General features: G+C 43.0%; 1 protein-coding gene across 4 annotated transcripts in view; it reads right to left on the bottom strand.

Moving 5' to 3' along the window:
- Positions 1-23,686, bottom strand: part of ppp1r35 (protein phosphatase 1, regulatory subunit 35) — a 29,526-nt gene that overhangs the window by 2,953 nt on the left and 2,887 nt on the right. For 2 of the 4 annotated variants that reach the window (XM_030410242.1, XM_030410244.1), the window contains exons 2-6: positions 15,333-15,476; positions 12,805-13,046; positions 11,411-11,531; positions 10,123-10,238; positions 9,941-10,031 (exon numbers count right to left, since the gene is read on the bottom strand). In XM_030410242.1, coding sequence (XP_030266102.1) covers positions 9,941-10,031; positions 10,123-10,238; positions 11,411-11,531; positions 12,805-13,041 — 565 coding nt within the window. In that variant the 5' untranslated portion in view covers positions 13,042-13,046; positions 15,333-15,476. The remainder of the gene's footprint in view (positions 1-9,940; positions 10,032-10,122; positions 10,239-11,410; positions 11,532-12,804; positions 13,047-15,332; positions 15,477-23,686) is intronic. The other 2 variants (XM_030410243.1, XM_030410246.1) reach the window with 2 other exon arrangements.

The raw sequence follows: 23,686 nt of genomic DNA, 5'->3' as shown, positions 1-23,686 counted from the left end.
TGTGTTTTAGTGTTTACTGTGCACTGTAAGTGAGAGATGAATTGCTTTCTCTTAATTTCCCTGATTTCATTTATTTTTTTTATTTTGTTTTTGTGTAGGTGAAGACAGACCTGAGGAACAGACTCATCTGACAGCATGCCTTCTACTCACCATCAATGGGCCACCTCTGGCTGAGTTCCCATATCAGAGAGCATTAGAACTTTTTCCAAAAAACACGAAAAAAGTACTCTCAGCCAGGCTCCAAACTTTGCCATAAATGTACAGTTTTGCAATGTTGTTCATGTTTATGCTGGTTGTGGAAAAAAAACTGTTAAATAAGTTATTCATAAAAATTCTATTTTGTCTTAATACATTTTTTTAAAATGGCTGCCACAGCCACGCAGTGGCACCACGTCGCTGCAGCGGCAGTCCACCTCCCATGCAGCCCACCTCCACGGCTTCAAAAAATCCCAGGGGAAACCCTGTCCTCCATTGCTCTCCTTGCCATCATAAACATGGCAAGTTTTTCCTCACTCAAAACGAGGGTCTAAGGACAGAGGATGTCATTCAATGTACACATTGTAAAGCCCACAGAGGCAATGTGATTGTGATTTTGGGCTATCTCTCTATAAAAGCAAGGAAACTCTGTCTGTCTGTGTGTGTGTGTGTGTGTGTGTGTGTGTGTGTGCCTCAAATATCTCTGCGGATCAGGATCAGACTGACCTGAGACTTTCAACATGGCTGCTGCTTGGTTCAAGGGTGTGTGACGTCGGATTTGTTTGGACTGCAATGATACCTTTACCTTTTTAAATTATTTCATAAATGCTTTACAAATTCCGCGAGCATTGTCCACCGGAGCCACCACAGTCACGTGCGCACCAGAGCCAATCACTGCAGAGCCCGACTCCACGACATACCTTAAGAAACAAGCGGATTTATACCTGCAGCGGCGCAAGCTGGACCGGGATTTTGCAGGCGGTTCGGTCCTGTTAGGTTCTGTGCATCTAAACTGACTGTTGTGGATTAATGAGACCAAACGAGTCCGGACCGAGTCTGTTTGGGTCTGAGGAGATCCAGAGACGCACGGACAACAAAGTGGAATTGGAATCTGTGGATGTTCGTGTGTAGCTAGCTGCTAGCCCACCCACACGGCCCACCTCACGAGTCGACGGACCGGACACACCGGCACGTCCAAAACTGGACTTAGGGTAAATAATGTCCGCCACGTTTTTTCGCGAACATTGCCGTCATGTTTGCTTCGTGTCTGGTGCAGGAAGAACCGGTAAAAACAGGCTTTTGTCACGAAAATGTCCAAGCAGCAAGTTTGGTTGTTGAGGAACAGGAAGTTGTGGGAGGGACGGAGGCAGATGAATGACAGGCAACGCCGGTCTGTGTAGAGACAGCGATATTGAGAGTTGAGAGATTTGTGACATATAGCGTGTTTGGAGTGTATAGTTAGTGTGTTATGTAGTGTTTGGTGTGGTGTGTTTAGTGTGTAGTGGAGTTGGTTATTTGTTTAATGAGTCAAAACAATGAGGAGAAGCTGAATGTGGAGCAGGCAGTGCAGCTCTTCATTCAGCTGGAAGGAGCTCAGGCAGACCTGAGGATTGCCTGCATTTAAATGTAAATAGTTACATATAACTTTGTACATTTTTAAAATGTATGCACATATTTAGCAAACAACAATTTATATTTGCATTATACGTAATAAAAAATGGTTTGTTAAACATATTTGTGGTTTTCAGAGTAAAAAAATCTAACTTTTTCTACTCTGATTTTATGTTTTTTGGTGATTTTATATGGAAGCAAATTTGTACCATAATTCAAATTAACATGCATTAGCAGAAATGCTTTTTCATTTCAAAGTCAGAGCAGCATTTTTTGACTCATAAATAAAATTAGTAATAAATCATCCAGATTGCATTTTCATTTTCTTCTTCAAAACTGCTTATTTTGTTACACAAAGACAAAGAAAACTGCTTTTTCGTTTTGAAGCCCTCCCCCCGCAAAAAAAGGTCCAAAATTCAATTTTGCGCAGGAGAGTGGCGTCAGCGGCCTCTCTTCTTCTTCATCCTCCAGTCTGACCGACCGTGCTACGCATCTACGTTAGGGGGCGGCGGTGTGCTTATTCGACACTGGAGCAAGAGAAGGGACAAGAGGAGAGTGTGAAGGCTGTGTTGGTAGCATAGACTGTGGTACATGTTTTCAGAAACAGCAGGGAAATCACCACCATGTCCAGTTCTGTACTGCGGTCAAGCCAGCCATGGTTCACGTTTGCTTGGTTAAATCAGCCGCATATTTTTTTTCCAGTGCGAAACAGTCAGTATTCCCGGTAATAAACTGAAGGTATCAGTGCTGGACCGCACGTCGACGTCGCCCCCATATTGGATGTGGCAGCTCAGCCCCGTGAACTAATACAAGTCAATGGAGTGAACTTTATAAAGCTCCTTATACAAAGTGCTATAAGCTAATGTCTCTCTCTCTCCCACACCCACGCACCTGCAGCGGGTCACAAAATCACCGGCCGCTTTATAGCCTGGAGCCCCGCCTTTCCGAAACCCCGCTGTTCCGAACATAGACTTCAATTCATCGTAATGGCGGGGTTTCCCTTTTTTTCCAAAGACCCCGCTATTCCGAAAAGTCCATCCATCCATTTTCTTCCGCTTATCCGGGGCCGGGTCGCGGGGGCAGCTGCCTGAGCAGGGACACCCAGACTTCCCTCTCCCCGGATACTGCCTCCAGCTCTTCCGGGAGGACCCCAAGGCGTTCCCAGGCCAGCTGAGTGACATAGTCACACCAGCGTGTCCTGGGTCTTCCTCGGGGTCTCCTCCCGGAGGGACATGCCAGGAACACCTCCCGAGGGAGGCGTCCCGGGGGCATCCGAAACAGATGCCCGAGCCACCTCAGCTGGCTCCTCTCGATGTGGAGGAGCAGCGGCTCTACTCTGAGCTCCTCCCGGGTGACAGAGCTCTTCACCCTATCTCTAAGGGAGCGCCCTGCCACCCTGCGGAGGAAACTCATTTCGGCCGCTTGTATCCGGGATCTTATTCTTTCGGTCATGACCCAGAGTTCATGGCCATAGGTGAGGGTCGGAACGTAGATTGACTGGTAAATCGAGAGCTTCGCCTTTCGGCTCAGCTCTCTCTTCACCACGACAGACCGATACAAAGACCGCATTACTGCGGCCGCTGCACCGATCCGTCTGTCAATCTCACGCTCCGTCCTTCCCTCACTCGTGAACAAGACCCCAAGATACTTAAACTCCTCCACTTGAGGCAGGAACTCTCCTCCCACCTGGAGGGAGCAGGCCACCTTTTTCCGGTCGAGAAGCATGGCCTCGGATTTGGAGGTGCTGATTCTCATCCCAGCCGCTTCACACTCGGCTGCAAACCGCCCCAGGGCATGCTGGAGGTCCCGGCTCGAAGGAGCCAACAAGACCACGTCATCCGCGAAAAGCAGAGACGAGATCCATTGGCTCCCGAACCAGATCCCCTCCGGCCCGTGGCTGCGCCTAGAAATTCTGTCCATAAAAGTAATGAACAGAACCGGTGACAAAGGGCAGCCCTGCCGGAGTCCAACATGCACTGGGAACAGGTCTGACTTACTGCCGGCAATGCGAACCAGGCTCCTGCTCCGGCAGTACAGGGACCGCACGGCCCTTAACAGAGGGCCCCCGACCCCGTACCCCGGAGCACCCCCCACAGTATGCCACGAGGGACACGGTCGAATGCCTTCTCCAAGTCCACAAAACACATGTGGACTGGTTGGGCAAACTCCCATGAACCCTCGAGCACCCTGCGGAGGGTATAGAGCTGGTCCAGTGTTCCACGGCCAGGACGAAAACCGCATTGTTCCTCCTGGATCCGAGGTTCGACTATCGGCCGAATTCTCCTCTCCAGTACCCTGGAATAGACTTTCCCGGGGAGGCTGAGGAGTGTGATCCCCCCGATAGTTGGAGCACACCCTCCGGTCCCCCTTTTTAAATAGGGGGACCACCACCCCGGTCTGCCAGTCCAGAGGCACTGTCCCCGACTGCCACGCGATGCTGTAGAGACGTGTCAGCCAAGACAGCCCCACAACATCCAGAGACTTGAGGTACTCAGGGCGGATCTCATCCACCCCCGGTGCTTTGCCACTGAGGAGCTTACGGACTACCTCAGTGACTTCGGCTTGGGTGATGGATGGGTCAACCTCTGAGTCCCCAGCCTCTGCTTCCTCAATGGAAGGCGTGTCAGTGGGATTGAGGAGATCCTCGAAGTATTCCTTCCACCGCCCGACGATGTCCCCAGTCGAGGTCAACAGCTCCCCACCTCCACTGTAAACAGTGTTGGTGGAGGACTGTTTCCCCCTCCTGAGGCGCCGGATGGTTTGCCAGAATTTCTTCGAGGCCGACCGGTAGTCCTTCTCCATGGCCTCCCCGAACTCTTCCCAGACCCGAGTTTTTGCTTCCGAGACTGCCCGTGCTGCCGCACGCTTGGCCTGCCGGTACCCGTCAGCTGCCTCAGGAGTCCCCCGGGCCAGCCAGGCCCGGTAGGACTCCTTCTTCAGCTTGACGGCAACCCTTACTTCCGGGGTCCACCACCGGGTTCGGGGATTGCCGCCGCGACAGGCACCGGAGACCTTACGGCCACAGCTCCGGACAGCCGCGTCAACAATGGAGGTGGAGAACATGGTCCATTCGGACTCTATGTCCCCAGCCTCCCTCGGGATTCCGAAAAGTCTATTGGGGAAACCCCTCCATTTCGAAACCGCCCACTCTGAATGGACATAATCAGAAAGGAAGAGGAGGCTGCGCATTTATCCTTTTTTCCTTTGTGGGTTCAAACGGATCATGTGGCTGATTAACCGCAAAACAAGCCTACTTCATATTAATGACGCTCATTATGCTTCAGCTGGACAAATGGCTATGTTGAATTGAAATTATTTTATCTTGCTAAATATCCGAAATTGTATGAAAATTGCTCCAATGCATTATACTGATCTTTGTGCATATTCAGACACAGTCTGATATGGGTTCTGAGCAAAGGAATGTCTGTTTTCTCCCCCGGTCTGTTGTCAGCAGGAGCGGGGGCTGCAGGCTCGCGCCTGGGTGAAGTGGGCTCAAGCCAGAGTTCAGCCGAGAGAGAAAAAATGTGTATTGTAATTTCTTTTGCTCTGTGGGAGATCTCCCACAACAGAGTGGATGAGAAAGCAAGGGGGACAGATCTGCCCAGCAAACATCAGAACGCAGAGTGCAGCCTACTTTGTCTGTGACCTGGTTCAGCACCCTGGACAGCTGCCTGCGTAACTAGATGTGGGAATTTGATGCATTTGAAGCCGCGACATTTGGTTTAGAAACGTCATATATAATAACATTGTTTCGAGTCGTAAACAGTTCTGTAAGTGGAAGAAATAAGAATCAATTAGGCTATTAGTGTTAGTCCTTCTTCATATCAAGTTGTGTTACAGTCGCACAGCTGGAGACCGCTAACAAAGTTAGAGACAAGAGAGACAATGTATGAAATCCCGCGAAATGATGTGCGGTCAATATGACCGCTTATGGCTGAAATAGGTAAACCAAATCACATTTTCTTTTCCTTTTGTGTAATTTATATCAAAACTATTCTCAATTAAAATACAGACACTTTAAAAAAAATGGTTAGAAGTCTGTAATGTTTGCATTTTGTTTACATCGCAGATTGATAACTTAATTGTGATAATGTTCAAAGTTATTATTATTATTATTATTATTATTTCACATAAACACACACACAGCAAGTATAATGGTACTGTGCTAGGTATTCTTTTCGTGGTTCTTGGTGCTTGGAGCAATATTGTTGTTGTGGCATTCATGCCAATAAAGCGAATTTGAAATGAATTGAGTTAATAAACCTTTAGATTCTTGCCTATAGACTGATAAGTGTTGTATTTACAAATGAGCAATACATCCAGATTTCTTGAGATTTGTATTGTCAATGGGAATTTAAATTTAAATGTCAGGCGATGTTTTCTTTATGGAAATTATTTTTCGGGCAAACAATTATAAGAGAGAGAGGGAGCGCGGACGGGGGATCCGTTGTGTGACAGCGGAGCGGAGGGTCAGCAGCTGGATTTTGCACGCACGGTCAGTAGTATTAGTAGGTGTTTGAGGTTTATTACGTTTGCGGACATTATTACATTCAATGTAATAATGTAACAGCCTTTGCGCCTTTGTGTGCGCACAGTTTGCGTGTGTAGGCCCGTGCTCATGATAATCCGTCTATGGCTATAAGAGATGAACAGCGGTGTTTCGGAGTGGGGGTGTTTCGGAATGGTGGGGTTTCGCAATGGTGGTTTGTCGGAATGTCAGGCTGTCCCCCCTGGGGGGTTGTTTTGTTGTTTTGTGTTGTTTATGTTGGTTGTTGTTGTTGTTTTTTGTGGTTTTGTTGTGTTGTTGTGCCTCACGCCGCCCCGTTGCCAGACGATTTCGTGTACTACACGCTGTATTTGGCTAAGTCATAGTTTTGCCAAGACTAAAGCTTTTGTGCATTAACTTCTACCAGTGTTTCCCCCGTAACTCTGCTTTACTCTGCCTCCAATGACCTCCCGTGCCGTGACCCCGCTCCAGCTCCACCCGCCCGGCGCTCCTCCGAGTGCCGACAGGACTGCCAGCTCTCCGGCACCCCGGAGCGTGGCTTCCCCGTGCACACCCCCTCCTACTCTGACTTTGTCCGTGTTACAATAAACACTCCTTGCATCCAGCTACAGCCTCCTGTCTAGGGCTGGGCGATTATGCTAAAAATAATAATCACGATTATTTTGATTGATATTGAAATCACGATTAATAAACACGATTATTCACTGATTAAAAAAAAAAAGTATTTATTGAGCCACCAAAACTCAACTTTAAATATAACTTTTAGAAAAACAACCAGATAGATTAGTAACAAGTAAAAAAGTAAATGATAATAATATTTGTATGTTTGCGTGATGGCAACACCTACCGCTTGTCCATAGTGTTGACCAGTGTCTTGAAGCCTGGGTTGCTAACTGTACTGATAGGGCACATGTCCTTAGCTAGCATGAATGTCACAGCCTCCGTTATCTCTCGCTGTCGCCGGGAGCCGGTGGGATATGGAGCAGCATTGTAAAGAGTGTCGTCAATGAAGGACTGTGTTGCGGTGGCTGTGGCTGAAGTTGGCGCTTTTGCTCCTTCAATACTTTGTCATAGACCACTTTATGGTTAAATAAATTTGTTGTGTTGCCCTGGGGTGCAGACACGACGGTGTGACAGACTTTGCAAACAATCTCCTTCTGCTCCACGTCCGACGATTTGAAGCCAAAATGTCTCCAAATGACCGAAGTTGTCCTACCTTTCTTTTCAACTAAAGACTCAGGCTGCTTTTCTGCCATGTCGTCAATCGCTTGTTCTGCAATTGATCCACACACTCACTGCTGCAGCTGCAGGCGACACAGGTGCGTTCACTGTGCATTTACAACGCAGTAATTTGCATAAACGCGTGGTGGGACGTTAATCGTTTGTCTTCGATTAAATCGAAGAAAAACCATTAACGTCCCACTGCGCGTCGTTTATGCGCGTCGTTATTTCATGATCGTGAGAAGCCAAAATCGAAATCGCGATCAAAATTCGATTAATCGCCCAGCCCTACTCCTGTCCGCTTCTGGGTCTCACCTGTGCTAACATTAACAGATCAAAACAGAGTAAACGGCAGCTATCCGATATCAGATACATGCTCCTGCCCTGCCCCAGCCAGCCCCCACAGACCGGCCTGTCGCCTGCGCAGCCGCGTGGGAGGGGACAGGAGAGACCCCGGCGCTGCTGCAGAGGAGCCGTGGACTGCGATGACTCTGAGCAGCATGTGAATTACAATACAATATATTTCTCGCCTTTCCCCCGATGATCTGAATAAGTCGCAAAATTTGTCGCTAGTCGCTTTTTCGAAATAATGTCGCTTAGAGGGTCTGAAAAGTCGCCAAGTCTAGCGAGACAGTTGCCATGTTGGCAACACTGAAGAAGAGAGGCCGCTGAAGTCACTCTCCTGCGCCGCTTCGTAATTTTTGACCTTTTTTTGCGGGGGGAGGGCTTCAAAACGAAAAAGCAGTTTTCTTTGTCTTTGTGTAACAAAATGAGCAGTCTTGAAGAAGAAAATGAAAATGCAATCTGGATGATTTATTACTAATTTTATTTGAGTCAAAAATACAGCTCTGACTTTGAAATGAAAAAGCATTTCCGCTAATGCATTTTAATTTTCAAATTTGACATTTCAAATTGAATTTTGGTGCCTATTTGCTGGGCCATCTTTTGAAAATTAAATCTTAAATGTCCTTTTCCTTATCATTTGAATTAAGTTACATAATGAGCAGTCTTGAAGAAGAAAATTAAAATGCAATTTGGATGATTTATTACTAATTTTATTTATGAGTCAAAAAATGCAGCTACATTCTGAAAATGAAAAAGCATTTCTGTAAATGCATTTTAATTTGAATTATGGTACAAATTTGCTTCCATAATTTTAGGTCCATTGTGTTAATACAGTATGTCAAAATAAAAAAAATAACTGTACAGTTACACATGTGAGGTTGTGCTGAAAATAAATAGTTTTTAAGGTGAAATATAATGGCAAAATCAAAAATAGTCAAAAACGGCCAATTATACCCTGGAATATCGGATTTCACAACAAACCTAAATATCCCTGACGTCCCACCTTCAAACATAGCCTCATTTGGCCATCCAAAAAAAATAGAGATGGTCCGATCAGGTTTTTTGGGACCGATACCGATCACCTAAAGCCTCACCGATCACCGATCACCAATCAGAACCGATCGATCACATGGAACGATATTATTAATATTTATATTATCTTACTCTTTTTTCCCCATTAATTCATCCACTCATGCAAAGGCCTTTGTCTTTCATTTATGTTAACCTTGTAATTATTTATTTATACTACTAGATTACCTTTATTTATTGCATAACAGTAACTTCAATATTCCTTCATAGCAGCAGTGGCACTGTGGAAAACAATATGCCAAAATAGCCTCTAGAAGGCAGTCAAGAAGAGCTGAAGGTTGAAAGTTCAGTCATTTATTGATATTAGCCATTTAAATGGCTGTATTGTTGCATACATAGTATAAAAAAATAAAATATAAATTGAGCCTATATAAGCTATATAGCCTTCTTGTGATTTCCATGGCCTTCTCACCGCGAGGGTTGTAGGGCTGCGTGCTCTCCAATGTTGTTTGCAGCAGTGCCTGTGGGGTCGGCGTTGTCTTTTTCTTTTCGCTAGTTAGTTGCAGGAAATCGTTATGTTCTGTGCTGTGAAATGACTAAGTGCCAAATTAAATTGGTAGTATTAAAACTACTTGGTTTGTTTCCCCCACGAGGCACTAAACGCTTGCATGCGTTACAGCTGGCGTGTGTGACATCTGTCTCACATATTTCAAAGAACTTCCATATAATTGACATGTTAGCAGTGCATGCAGGCAGTGTGACCACAACACAACACTTCTTCTTTGTTTTGAAGCGGCAGCGGTTTGGCGCACTACCGCCCCCTTTGGATCCAGAATGTAACAAACACAAGCACATGTATAATATATGTATAATGCAATCGGATCGGTGATTTTAACCTTTTATCGGATTTCCCGATCGATCGTTTTTTTTACTATATCGGCCCGATCCGATCAGTTACCGATCGATCGGCACCATCTCTAATAAAAAAGCTACTTAACCTCCCACTTTTCTATAGGAATACATATTTCTTTTTTTTTTAAAGACTTTTTCTGGCATAGACACCTTTATTAAGCAGTAGACAGATAGGAAATATGGGAGAGAGAGGGGGATGTGACATGCAGCAAAGGACCTCCGGCTGGAATCGAACCGGACAAATAAAATTTATTTGATTTGATAAAGGACATCTATGTCCTTTATGATGGCAAGGAGCAAGGAGACATATGATGAGGACCCTTCGTGTCTGTGAGTTACCTTCAGTAGCTCTGGTGTTAATCAGGTATTTGGTCCTTTCCGACCTCTGTAGGATTTCTTGAATGGCCTTCTGGGAGTTAAACTGCGACCCCTGCAGGACAACATACAGGGTTACCAGATAACCAGCAGTTAGCCAGCTGATAATCAGTTCTGTGATGATTATTTTGAAAAACAGTGTAAACCTGCAGTGACTGAAGCTCTGCCTTCATAGCCAGTGCAGTGTTTAGCTCCACCCTCTCCAGACAGTCTGGATCTTGATTGGATGCTGCAGCAGGAAGTTCTACACACTGTCCAGGGGCTTCACCAAGCAGAGGACGGGCAGGAAATAAAATGCCTTTATTAATCATCTTACAGGTTTCTGGTTTCTGGCTCAAAAGAACCTCAAAGAGGACATGGGTGCCATGGCAAAATCCATCAAAAGTGGCATGGTGTGGTTTGAAGGACATAGACCACACGTCATGTGCAAGTATATGTCATAGGCAACTGATTAATAATACAGTTAAATTGAAATAGATGTTGTACTATTTCACTGAAAGCTTCTTTTACAGCCAGTATTGGCAAATGGTCAGGAAACACCACAAGCATGCAGTGATTCAGAAAATAGCAGGAAAAACTTTGCTATACTATTAACTATATTCTGGCTCAGATATTTTGCATCACTAATGATCCCATGACAAAAACAAAGCAGTCCATACAGTAGTGATACTGTAATTGGATAGCTTCATTTTGGTGCATTCAATGTAACTTTATGCTTCAACAAGTTAGTTTAAAGTGAAACTATCGCCAAAATGCAACAAAGGCTTTATTTGTGATTGAATATGAGTCAAACCTTAGGGTAAATGCATAATGGCGAAAGAGGCACTTTTAAGATTTACCGTAGTTTTGTAGTTTCGATGGCATCAAAATCGCTATTTTTAAAACACTAAGAAGGCTCGACACAACATGAAACTTTGCTCGTAGCATCACCAGGGTCTCTACTCATGAACACGAGCATTGAGAACATTGTTTGTGTACACAGAGTTTATGAAAAAGAAGGTATATGAACTACTCATATTAGCTGCTGCATCTCCAGCGCGCGGCCGTCATGACAGGCAAAATGTGTCGATCCACGAGTGCGACCATCAGGAAGGAGATTAATGGTGGGACGCTCCTCAAGCTTAGTTCCATGTGAATGCACGGATAATTCATTGTTTTGTCGTTAGCGAAAAGCAACATTGACGTCCACGTTGAAAAGGGAGCCTCATATTACAAGCAATACTACAATCAGCAGCCGGAAAAGTCACGTGACATCTCGCGTGGATAGTTGTTGCCGGAAGCCAGTATGCTACCGGTAAACCCGTCAAACGACGCAAGTGGATGTTGTGATTAATCGGCGCTTCAGACACAGTTTGGATTCTCCCTGTCTCAGCGACTTGTGGAAGGAGCAATTAGCCGAAATCTACTCAGTGTAAACTGTCAGACTCTGGTTACCATGGTGGCGTCCTCTGCTCCTCCTCTGACTTCTGATTGGTTGCTGAGGCAGGTTGTCTTTACTCAGAGTGATGCCAGGCTCTGGTCGTACTGTGACGACCAACGGGTCTTCAAAACACACCTGCACAAGATCGACACAGAACAATGTCAACAAGCCTGCACAAACATGCACAAACATATACACATGCACACACGCAATGGGAAAAGTAGAGGCCTATTTTTGATGCAAATTCCATTCACTATAATTCTAGCACTGCCTGATGCGGTTGTCTGCCAGACACTCATATTGTGTCTTTATCCCATTTGTTTTCCATATTTATGTACTTTTCTTGATTTCTGGTTAAGTAAAGCAGATCGCCAAGTTATTTCTCAAGCAGAACAATTTTGTGCATCTTTTTTAAATTTTTTTTTTTGCTATTTTAACACTTTTATCATGACGGATGGCCATCCTCACAGAGACAGCAAAAGTGCAGTAGACTACACCAATTGATTGAATTATGAGTGACAAGTTTAAAAAAAGGCAGCCAAACACTTGATCCTACAACATGATAGCTGTTTTAAACCTAAGCTAAAGTCTGCAATCATAAAGAAGTGAGGAAGCACTTTCAACTTTACTCTGATGTGCAAGTGTGTGAAGCAGAGTGATGTATATGATGTGTATGATTCAGGACCTAGACTGGTATTAGAGCTGCTATGTGAAAACAATATTATTGTAGATTACAGCACAAGTGTAATGCACTGTAGAAGGATTGATGTTTGTTTTAAAAGGTGCACTATGGGGCGCCGTTTAGCTCAGTTGGTAGAGCGGGAGTCCCATGTGCAGAGGCTTTGTTCTCGCTGCGGCAGCCCCGGGTTCGAGTCCCGGCCTGGGTCCCTTTGCTCCTCCTCTCTCTCATCCTGTTTCCTGTCTATCTCCAGCTGTTCTATCAATAAAGCTGATAAAAGGCCAACAAAAAAAAAAAGATGCACTATGTTGTTTTGGGGAAGACATTTTAACTGGATTAGAAAGATCTTTAAGCTTCTTCTTCTTCTCCCTCAGTAGTGGCTTTTTGTAGCAATTTGACCATGATGGCCTGATTCACACAGTCCCCTCTGAACAGCTGATGTTGAGGTGTGTCTGCTACTTGAACTCTGTGAGGGATTCACGTGGGCTCTAATCTGAGAGAATGAGAGAGTGTGTCCAAACTTTTGACTGGTACTGTATACCTGCTTGATAAAATATCGATATATCTTAATAGTCGTTATATCACCCAGCCCTAACTTTTCATCAGTATAGATACCGAGTTCCGTTGGTTGCACAACAATTCACAGTGTTTTGCACCGTTTTGAGGAAACATATTATTCAGTTATTTTCAGATTGAATGTGAGCCAATACTTAGGAATGATGTAATTACCTCTTTGTTCTCCCTTCTTTTCGTTTGTCCTCTGGAGCGGGGCTTCTGCTCGGAGTGGTTCCTTTGCTGGCTCCTGTTCAGTGGACAAGGCTCCATGTTCACTTTGCTGGGGCTGAGTGTGACGGACAGATTGAGTTCAGGACAGCAAGTCAGTGAGGAGGAAGAGAAGGAGAGGGGGAGGGGGGCAAGAGGGGGAGGAGAGGGAGGAGAAGAGAGGCGCGAAGAGGACCTCTTCATACTGGCTGGAAACAAGAGTGAGACAAAGAAGAATACTGCTTTAATGGACATCTGGTACTCACAGCTTAATGTAGAATTAATACAAGACAAAACAATACATTATATTGCACCAGACAGCAACACAAAAGAATCATAACACTGAGGTTGAGAAAATTATGTTAATAAATTGTTGAAATTAAATCAAACAAACCAAAATTGGAGTAGAAAAATTGGAAAACAAAGACAGGAAATACAAATTAAATACACACAAAAAAGATTTGGCTCCAACCTCAAATAAAACACTGGAAGAGGAGATATTTAACTGCTATGTCAATTGTGATGGGTCCTGTTTCCAGCTGTCTAATGTAGCACTGCTGTCAAGCCAGCTGTGGTTCACGTTTGCTTGGTCAAATCAGCCGCCCCTTTTTTCCAGTACTAACATTTACAGTAATCGTAATGAACCTGCTCTGAAGAGCTGCTGGTAGTGAATTTGGGGCAGACTGCAGTCTCACAATCAGACCTATGAAATACACGATACTTTAATTTTTCTTTTACAGTAATTATTCCCAGTAACGAACTGCAGATATCACAAAGGTATTCTTCTGGATTTCAAAGTAAAGGTAAACAAAAACACTCACAAAAAACATTGTTTCCATTAGTAGTTCAAGATTCATATACTGCTGAACTAAGTACTCCCTAGACTACTTGCATGAAGAATATGAAGTACTTTTACTGTGTACTTTGAGTAATCCTGTGTCAAATTCCTTACCATAAAAAGAATGAGGATATTTCGCCCAACTTTGATGTGGAATAAAAAACGTATTTTCCATAAGATTCATATACTGCTGAACTTAGTACTTCCTAGACTATTTACATGCATAATATGAAGTACTTTTACTGCGTACTTTCCGAGTAATCCTTTGTCAAAATCCTGACCAGAGAACAAGAATAATTATTTTCAACCAACTTTGACGTGGAATAAAAAACGTATTTTCCATAAGTAGTCCAAGATTCATATACTGCTGAACTTGCCAGCCACTTTTTTTTTTTTTTTTTTTTTTTTTTTTATCTCACGTCGTTCTTCACTTCAGTAGCGCCGAGATCGAAAAGTGGCCGAAGGTATGTCAATTGCTGCTCAGCGGTATACACCGATTCCTAGACTGGTATACTGATACTTGGAGTGGTATGTCGCTGTTAATCTGTTGGTATTCCACCGACACATGACGGCATGTGCCGCTTGAGACTGTTATGCCATTGAAAGACTGTTGGATGGGTACCGCCCCCTGATCAGTATAGTAATCTAGCATGTCTGGAGGGAGGAGATGTACGGAGCCCTAGACATGACATGGTCAAAAAAAAATTTTAATTTCGCCACAATATAGCTATAACGTGTGCACGAAATACTAATTCGAGGCCACGAAGTAGGTATAATGTGCGCTCGAAATACTAATTAATAATATTTAATATTTAATATTTAATTAAAACATCATTCCTGGACAGATGGGTAAGCAAATCAAGCCCACCTTCTCTAGAAACTGCAATAACCTACTTGATGTCCTTAAGGTGAGTGTCTTTTCTTTTTCTGTTCTAGTCAGTAATGGATAATCATGGATAATCCTCTCCACCCTCTCCAACTCACACTGGTCAGACAGCGGAGCACCTTCTCCAAAAGGCTGCTCCAGCTTTGCTATCATAACAACAGATACAGGAAATCTTTCCTGCTACAAGCCATCACTTTATATAATAACTCTCACCTCTGCCTGACAGAGAGAACTCTGATCTCTCTACTGTTTTGTCGTATATATTATTATTGTTTATAGTATATTTTGCACTGTGTATATTTTTTGCAGACCCACTGCTGTTGTGACAAAATAATTTCCCAGTCTGGAATCAATAAAGTAATTCTATTCTATTCTAACTTGTTATCCCGCATTTAGGCAGTGCCTTTCACTGACCATCTCCTTTGAAAGTAGCATCATGTCTGTCAGACTCTCAGCTGAGGGAATACAAACATACAGCCTTTAATGACGCCACCGAATGCAGCAGTGCAGTTACAGTAGCGCTCACTGTATATATCGCGTTGCCAAGGGATCCTATAGTCTATCAGTGATCAGAATCTAGTTTGTATTGACATGCAGGTTGTTGTTGCTTTGACTGAACTACTGAGGGTGTCTGTAGTGTTCTCTGGACATTTGTCCTTCAATAAAATCACAGAAGATTAAAAGTTCACTATATTATAGGCCTAATTAAATAACTGCCTAAATGCGGGATAACAAGATATTGACTTGAACAGAATAAGAAAAGACACTCACCTTAACTCGCGCACGTTATAGCTATATTGTGGCCACAATTAAATTTTTTTTTGACCATGTCATGTCTGGGGCTCCGTAGAGATGTTGTCCTCTGACCAGACTTTCACCATTCTCTCCACCTGCTCCAGACGTCTGAAGGCTGACCTGTATACAGACATGAGATACACACTGCTGAAGCACCAAAGGGAGGTAAAGGCTGGGACTAGCGGTTATAGCTATAGTAGTTAGCTGATATGAATGAATGATATGGAAAAGAAAAGTTAAACATAAACACTAAGCTTTTCCCTCCCAAAATGTAAAACTTATCCAAGTAATACACAGCTTTTCGTTGTCACTCTGCCTCTCAAAATGCAAAACTGACTTTAAAGGGATAGTTCGTGTATGTGTAGTGCCAAAAGAAACGCCAGTCTGATGGCGATGTAAAGCAGTGTGAATTTTCTATACAACAAACACTTGAACTATTATAGATTTTTTTTAGGTGAGCCTTGTTTTAGGTGGTTAAATTTCGCTTTTTCTCTGGACTCCATTCACTGCAGTACAAAGCTGAGCATCAGACACATTAAGTACAATGATATTTTTGTCCTAAGCCACATCAGAGATACAAAACAAACTCTGAATAACATAAGAAACTGAAATGGAGAAAAGAGTTAAATATGTCAAGCAAACTTTTTATGAAAATGGCCCTAAATCTAAGAAACTGCTCGCGTGGAGGATACGCAAACAATTGGCAGAGAGATTTATTCATAAAATGAAAGACCCACAGATAGATAAGATGTATCATGAACCAGAAGATATTCAACACTCATTTTAAATGTATTATAAGAACTTATACTTACAGCCCCAGGCAGCTGAAACAGTAGCTGTATCAGATTTTTTATCATCTCTAGATTTACCATTGATAGGAACATCATATCAAGATTGAAAACAGGTCAAATGCCAGGAGCTGATGGCTACCCAGCGACATGGTATAAAACCTTTTGAAAAATCCTTGTACCGGTACTTAAAAAATGCTTTAATAATATCCTTAGGGGCGGGGAAATGCCGCTTTCCTGGAGACAAGCTATAATTTCAGTAATTCCCAAACCAGGAAAAGACAAGACAGAATGTAGCTCGTACAGACCCACATCGGTATTAAACATAGATTAAAGACTATATGCATCGATACTATCAAAAAGGATGGAGGATATTGTCCCTGATCTAATGGACCCAGATCAGACAAGCTTTGTGAAGCACAGGCAAACCCAGGACAACGTGCGACGAGCTCATTAATCAGATGAGCAGTAGCAACAGGGAATCTATAGCTATTAGCCTTAATGTCGAAAAGGATTTTGATTCCGTTCAATGGGAATATTTGTATTTGGTTCTCAAACGTTTCGGTTTCAACAACCAGGTAATTGGATGTCTGAACTCCCTATACAGTTCCCCCACCGCCAGAATAAAAATTAATGGGTCCCTGTCTAATACAGTATTTCTTGAGAGGGGGTGTCGTCAGGGCTGTCCCCTTAGTCCTACACATTTTGCTCTGTTTATTGAGCCACTGGCTCAGGCGATAAGAGAGGATAAGGACATAACTGGTTTATTGATTGGAAATACACAGTATAAAATTTGTTTATATGCGGATGACATCCTTATGACCCTTAGCAACCCCAAAGTAAGTCTACCTAAATTACTGCATTTACTTGAAGAATTCGGCTTTTAATCTGGTTATAAACTTAATCTACGTAAAACCCAAACTCTAACCTTTAATGTGAAACCACATGAAAATATTTATAGAACAAGTACATTTAAACTGACAGACAGTATAATGAAGTACCTTGGAGTACGACTACCGAAAGATTTAACTACCATTTACGACCACAACTATACTTCCATAACAGCTGATATCAAGGCAGACTTAAACCGCTGGTCCCTATTACCGACAAATATGTACAACCGGATAGACATAATTAAGATGAACGTGCTGCCCCGTCTCCTATACCTCTTCCAGTCGTAACTAATTCAGATACCACCAAAGCAATTTCACGAATGGAATAGGATGATATCTACTTTGATATTGGCAAAACAAAGGCCACGGATTAGATATCAGACACTACAGTTGCCCAAGGATAAGGGTGGTAGGGCCCTGCCCTGTTTGAGGGTTATTACAGAGCGGCACAGCTTCGCTTCCTGGTCGTTTGGTGTGATCCGGAGTGTGAAGCAAAATGGAAGGAGTTAGAACTAAATTTTATATGTGAACCTCTCCCATCTGTGTTGGGAGACAAATCCCTCTTAAAAAAGTACCTACTGGGAGATAAACTATGTAACTGGAACGCAACCCCTCTGAATATATGGTACAAAATCCTCAAAGACCTAAGTATGAAAGAAATGCACGACTATTACGCTGGGTAGCATTTGATACGGAATTCACACCAGCCGAGCTGGACAGCAGGTTCGCACAATGGATAAACCTGGGTATTACCTCATATTGCAAAATCTCTACTAATGCTGGTCTAGTTTCCTTTATGTATCTCAGGGAAAAGCACAATTTGGAGAAACAGGATCTCTTCAGATATTTTTAAATTAAGAGATTATTTTAATACAAATATTAAAACTATTGGAGAGGAAGGAATGAACCTGATAGAGATATTTGTCAATACTTACAAAGGAAATTTGAGCAGAAAACTGATTTCAAGGATTTACTCAGCTTTACAGGAGGACAGAGGTCATTCCACAATGTACATTAAATCAAGATGGGAAAAAGAAGCTACCATACAGTTAACTGAAGAAGATTGGCTAAATATCTTTAGGAAATTTTCCACCACCTCCAGCTCAGATTTATGGAGGGAATTTGCCTGGAAAAGCATTGTAAGATTTTTTATAACACCGAAAACCAAAAGTTTACAGACCAATAATCGAGATCAAGGACGATGTTGGAGAGGGTGTGGCAATATGTCAGCTGGCCACTTTCACATATTCTGGGAAAGTCCCATCATTTCATCTTATTGGGAAGATATTACAGCAGCAATCAAATCAATAATCATTTTGCAGTCTGATCTCAGTTTCGGAGTCATATACTTAGGCAACATACCAACTGAAATAAATAAACAAGACAGATATTTACTGCAGCTATTATTGGCAAGGAGTCTGACGATTTCAGACTGGATAGGAATAATTGAAGAAATTCATAACATGGAAAGGTTAACATTTTCCCTGAGACACAATACTGACAAAGGTACACAGAGAAGAGGTGAGCTTATCACTGAATGTATACTCTGTGTGTCACTGTGGACTCTAATGGAGAACTGTGGGTCCCTTAAAGACCCTGGATAAGACCCTTCAGCCTGTTTTCTGCCAGCCCTTTGTTTTTTACAAAACCTGTCAATGTGTTTTGCTGTAGATAACCCCGTCTGATGTACCTGTTCTGTGTGTATATTTATATGTCTGTGTTTTGTTTTGCCCTAAACGGCCATGCATTCATACATTTTATTTCCTCCCGTGATAGCGAGTTAATTTCCTCTGTTTTCCCGAGATAACAATTCATTTTCTCGAGATAACGAAACTTTGTTTTCTCGTGATAACGAGTTAATTTCATTTGTTTTCCCGAGATAATGGGATAATTTTTGTTGAGATCTCGAGATAACGAAACTTTGTTTTCCCGAGATAACGATATAATAAGGTGTGTGTGTGTGTGAATGAGTCCGTCATTTAGTGAAACGACTGTAAATGATTGTGAATGAATTGTTAATAAGAACATCTTGTTTTCATTTAGTTAACTGATATTCTTTGAAGCCAGGTTATTATTTCATTAATTATATTAGACACTAAATGCGGGACTTTTATTTTGAAAGCTTCTCGCTGTGAACCGAGAACATCTGTGTTCCTGTGAATTGTGTGTGTCTGCGTGTTTGAAGTGTGCCTGCATGATTTTTGCTGAACGTGATGAAATGATTTACTGTGCACCTAGCTGTTAAAGGGTACAAGCTCTTACGGTGTGTCCGAAGGTGTGTTATCTCGGGGAAACAAAGTTTCCTTATCAGGAGATCTCGAGAAAATTATTCCGTTATCTCGGGAAAACGGAGGAAATTAAATATATGAATGCATGGCCGTTTAGGGCTTCCGTAGTTTTCCACTGGAAAAAATCAATAAAAACAAAAACTTTAAAAATAATAATAATAAAAATAAAATAAGAGCTTTACATTACACCCCATTGGAGTTTAGAACTGGGTTCGTAGCAGGGGGCTTTTCATTTAAACGTAGCGACTGTTCTTAGCTTGCCGCTGCAACAACAAGCGGACAACAAAGACAGCTACAGATACCGAGGAGACGCTGGCATCTACTGGATCTTCCTGGATTTAAAACTCCCCGCAATAGCGCAGAGATCCAAAAGTGGCTGAAGGTATGTCGATTGCTGCTCAGCGGCATATACCGATTCCCAGACTGGTATAAAGATTCTCGGAGTGGTATATACTGATCCCCAGACTGGTATAAAGATTCTCGGAGTGGTATATACTGATCTCCAGACTGGTATAAAGATTTTCGGAGTGGCATATACCGATCCCCAGACTGGTATAAAGATTCTCGGAGTGGTATATACCGATCTCCAGACTGGTATAAAGATTCTCGGAGTGGTATGCTGCTATTATGCCGCTGTTATTCCACCGACACATGACAGTATGTGCCGCTTGAGATTGTTATGGCACTGAGAGACTGTTGGATGGGTACCGCTCCCTGATGAGTATGCAAATATAATGCCACTGGGCTGGTTTGACGACAAGTACTGCCGTAAATGTATATAAAAAAAAATGTCTTTATTGACAATGCTAACTTAACACATTACCGTAAGAAAAGTCTCCATGGCAACCCGGATGCGAGAGGACGCTGGCGTGAATATCGCCACTTCTCGATCCGTGACAAAAGGGCTTTTTTCTGATAAAAGAAGTAAGCCAAGTTGTCTTTAGAAGCTCTAACTGTGCGTTCAGACCGAAAGCGCACAAAGAGGAAAAAGATCCCGGAAGTCATTCATTGTGTATTGGGAGCCAGGCGGACAAGGAGGGAAAGGTGGAAAAGGTGGAGGCGGGAGGAATAGGCGGATTAGGAGGGTAAAAAAAGTTTAAAATACTCCAACTTTATGTAATGAGCTATGACGCGTCTAGGTGGAAAAGGGGGAAAAGCCATGCGATAACCAATGGGGATGTCTCGTTCTGCTGTCGTCCCTTGGTCAGGTCGGTCCGAGAGAAACACCCGCCTAACTTTGGTTCTCTGGCATCTTTCTGCAAGTGAAGTTGTTGCGGCGGAGGAAACGATTCAGCTAACCAGCACTCGCGGCAAACTCCTCATCTCTGCTGTCACTCACGGTGGCGTACATTTGTGTCGCCATCGCCCTGATCATCATGTGGGACACTCTCTCGTGGCGTGCCCATTTGCTGATCACCCATCCCCGCATGTTTATCTCAAGCTCCTCGCTAGACTTATTCCTCCCTCCACCAGGCAGCCTGGCCCTGTTGCTGTCCTCCTTGGACAGACGCTGAAGCTCAGTTTGATTTTTTCGCCAATCTCTCTCTCTCTTGGGGTCGACAGAGAAACGACAGGGGCAGCAGAAATAAATTAATTAATTAATAAAAATAAAATAAAAAACGGCCGTCCATCAGCCCACCGGGAAAAATCCCGGTACTCCCGATGGCCAGTCCACCCCTGCAATAGCAGTTTCTCCAGTGGCTGTGCGTGTGTCCAAGCGTGTGTGTGTGTGTCATCAAGTAACTTTCCGTGATCAACGATGTCGGTAAATACGATACGATACGATACGATACGATACGATATACTTTATTGTCCCGTTCAGGGAAATTTGTCTTGGACTCAACAGCTGCGCCATAAATGCCTAGACAGCCACAATGACAACAAACAATACATCATCAGCCTTCCCATCACTGACAAATACATAACAGTATTGCACATATCCCATAACATAACACATACATACACTATACATAAGTAATACATGCTAAAAGATCACCATAATAAATCATCAAAACACTCTAAAAATTATTGCACAAGTATCGGCCTCAAGCAGCATTATTTAGGAATTTGATGGAGGTTGGAACAAATGAATTCTTAAAACGGTTGAGTTTACAGTGAGGGACTCTATATCGTCTGCTCGAGGGTAGGAGGTTATATTCTAAATGAAGAATATGGGATGGGTCAGTCACTATCCTCTGGGCTTGCCTAAGAACAGTTTGTTCATAAGTGAACTGCAAGATCTGATAGTCTCTTTTTTCAATCACCTTCATGGCCGTGTGCACCAGACGAGCAAGTTTAGTTTTTAGTTTTGCAGTGATGTTGCCATACCAGGATGACATCCCATATCTGTCTAAGCTCTCTAGTACTGCCTGGTAAAATAAAGACATGATGCTTTTGTCCACCCCATACGCTCTCAGTCTGCGCAGAAAATACAGTCTCTGCTGTAAACGAGAGCACAAACTTTCAACATGCACATTCCAACTAAAAGTGTCATCTAAGTGAACTCCCAGATACTTGTATGAGCTGACCTGCTCAATAGGTGAGTCATGTATGACAACAGGACTATGGTCCCCTACTGATCTCGGGTCTAAGACCATCTCTTTAGTTTTTTTAACATTCAAAATGAGGTGGTGAGCATCACACCATTGCACAAAGTTTTCTATTTCAGAAAAATAGGCTGAGGTGCTAAAATCTTTGTGCAGTAGACTGAGGATGGCAGTATCATCAGAAAATTTAAAAACATGGTTCCCTGGGTGGCTGTTTATACAATCATTAGTATAAAGTGTAAAAAGGATTGGGGACCTGACACAACCCTGTGGGGCACCTGTGCTGATTGATTTGCATTCTGAGAGGGTATAATTGACTCTTACCTGCTGACTTCGATTGATTAAAAAGGAAAAATACCACTTGATTAAAAAAGGGTTGACGCTCATCTGCCTCAGTTTTGAGATGAGCAGATGGGGTTGAAGTGTGTTAAAAGCTGAGCTAAAATCAATAAATAAAACCCGTGCATATGCTTTTGGGCATTCCAAGTGCTTGACAGTGAAGTGGATGATGCTGTTGATGGCATCATGAGTACCTCTCCCCTGCCTATAAGCGAACTGGTATGGATCAAGTGCCAAATTGACCTCTGCCTTAAGCACAGACAACATGTATTTCTCAAAGCTTTTCATGATAATCGAAGTCAGGGCCACAGGTCTAAAGTCATTATTATCAACTGGACACGGTTTTTTAGCTACAGGAACTATGATGGATTTTTTCCACAGGGCAGGAACAGTGTGTGAGTCTACAGACCACTGAAAGATGGGGCACCAAGCTGGAGTGAGCTCTTCTGCACATGCCTTTAAGAGCAGCGCAGAAATACCGTCAGGGCCAGTAGATTTTTTAGTACACACATGTTTAAAGATAGACTGAATCCTGAGTGGGTCAATTACAATCCTACAGCTAACATCAGTTAAAATAGTTTCCATGACATTATTACATTCCTCAGAAAAGTCATGGTTTTCAAACCTGAGAAAAAAGTCATTCAATTCATTTGCCTTCCCCAGATCATCATCAGTACTGAGGCGCTTCTTAGTGGTGTTCATATTTGTGATGGCTTTCATAGAGTCCCACAGCTTTTTTGAATCCATTGACATAAAAGTCTGCTCTATCGTGTCCCTGTGATGCTTTCTGGCTTCCCTCAGCCTCTGGTTGAGTTCTCTTTGCACCATTTTCAGTCCCACTCTATCGTTATTTTTAAAAGCTAGCTTTTTCCTATTAATACAATACTTTACACTCTTGGTTATGTAGGGCTTATTGTTGGGATACACAGTAATGTCCTTTTTTGTGACCACATTGTCTGCACAGAAATGTATGTAGTCTGTTATTACTTCCGTAGCCTCATCAATCTCCAAATTAGAGAATATGTCCCAGTCTGTGCAGAGGAAGGATCCTTTGAGTGTTTCTAAGCTGTCCTTGTCCCACACTGTCACTGTCTTAGTTTGTGGTTTGCTCCTTTTAAAAACAGTCTTATATATTGGGATTAACTGGACAGTATTATGGTCAGAGTTTGACAGTGGGGGCAATGGTTTTGCAGTGTATGCATTTTTTATGTTTCCATAACATTTGTCTAAGACTCTGTTGTGTCGTGTGTTGCATGTCACATATTGTTCAAATCCAGGGAGAGATAATTCCAATTTGCAATGGTTAAAATTCCCGAGGATCACAATCGGGGCTCCGGGTGTACGTTGCAGTTGTTGGTGAACACAGTCTGCTATTCTGATAGCGGCTTTTGCTGCGTTTCCACTGGGGGGAACATACACAGCACAAATTAAAACATTCCTGAACTCCCTCGGTAAGTAGTGAGGTCTCAGAGACAG

This window comes from Sparus aurata, chromosome 24, assembly GCF_900880675.1.
Source record: "Sparus aurata chromosome 24, fSpaAur1.1, whole genome shotgun sequence".
NCBI classification, from domain to species: domain Eukaryota; kingdom Metazoa; phylum Chordata; class Actinopteri; order Spariformes; family Sparidae; genus Sparus; species Sparus aurata.
The sequence above is the reverse complement of the archived record's forward strand: the minus strand, read 5'-3'. Positions and strand labels throughout refer to the sequence as shown.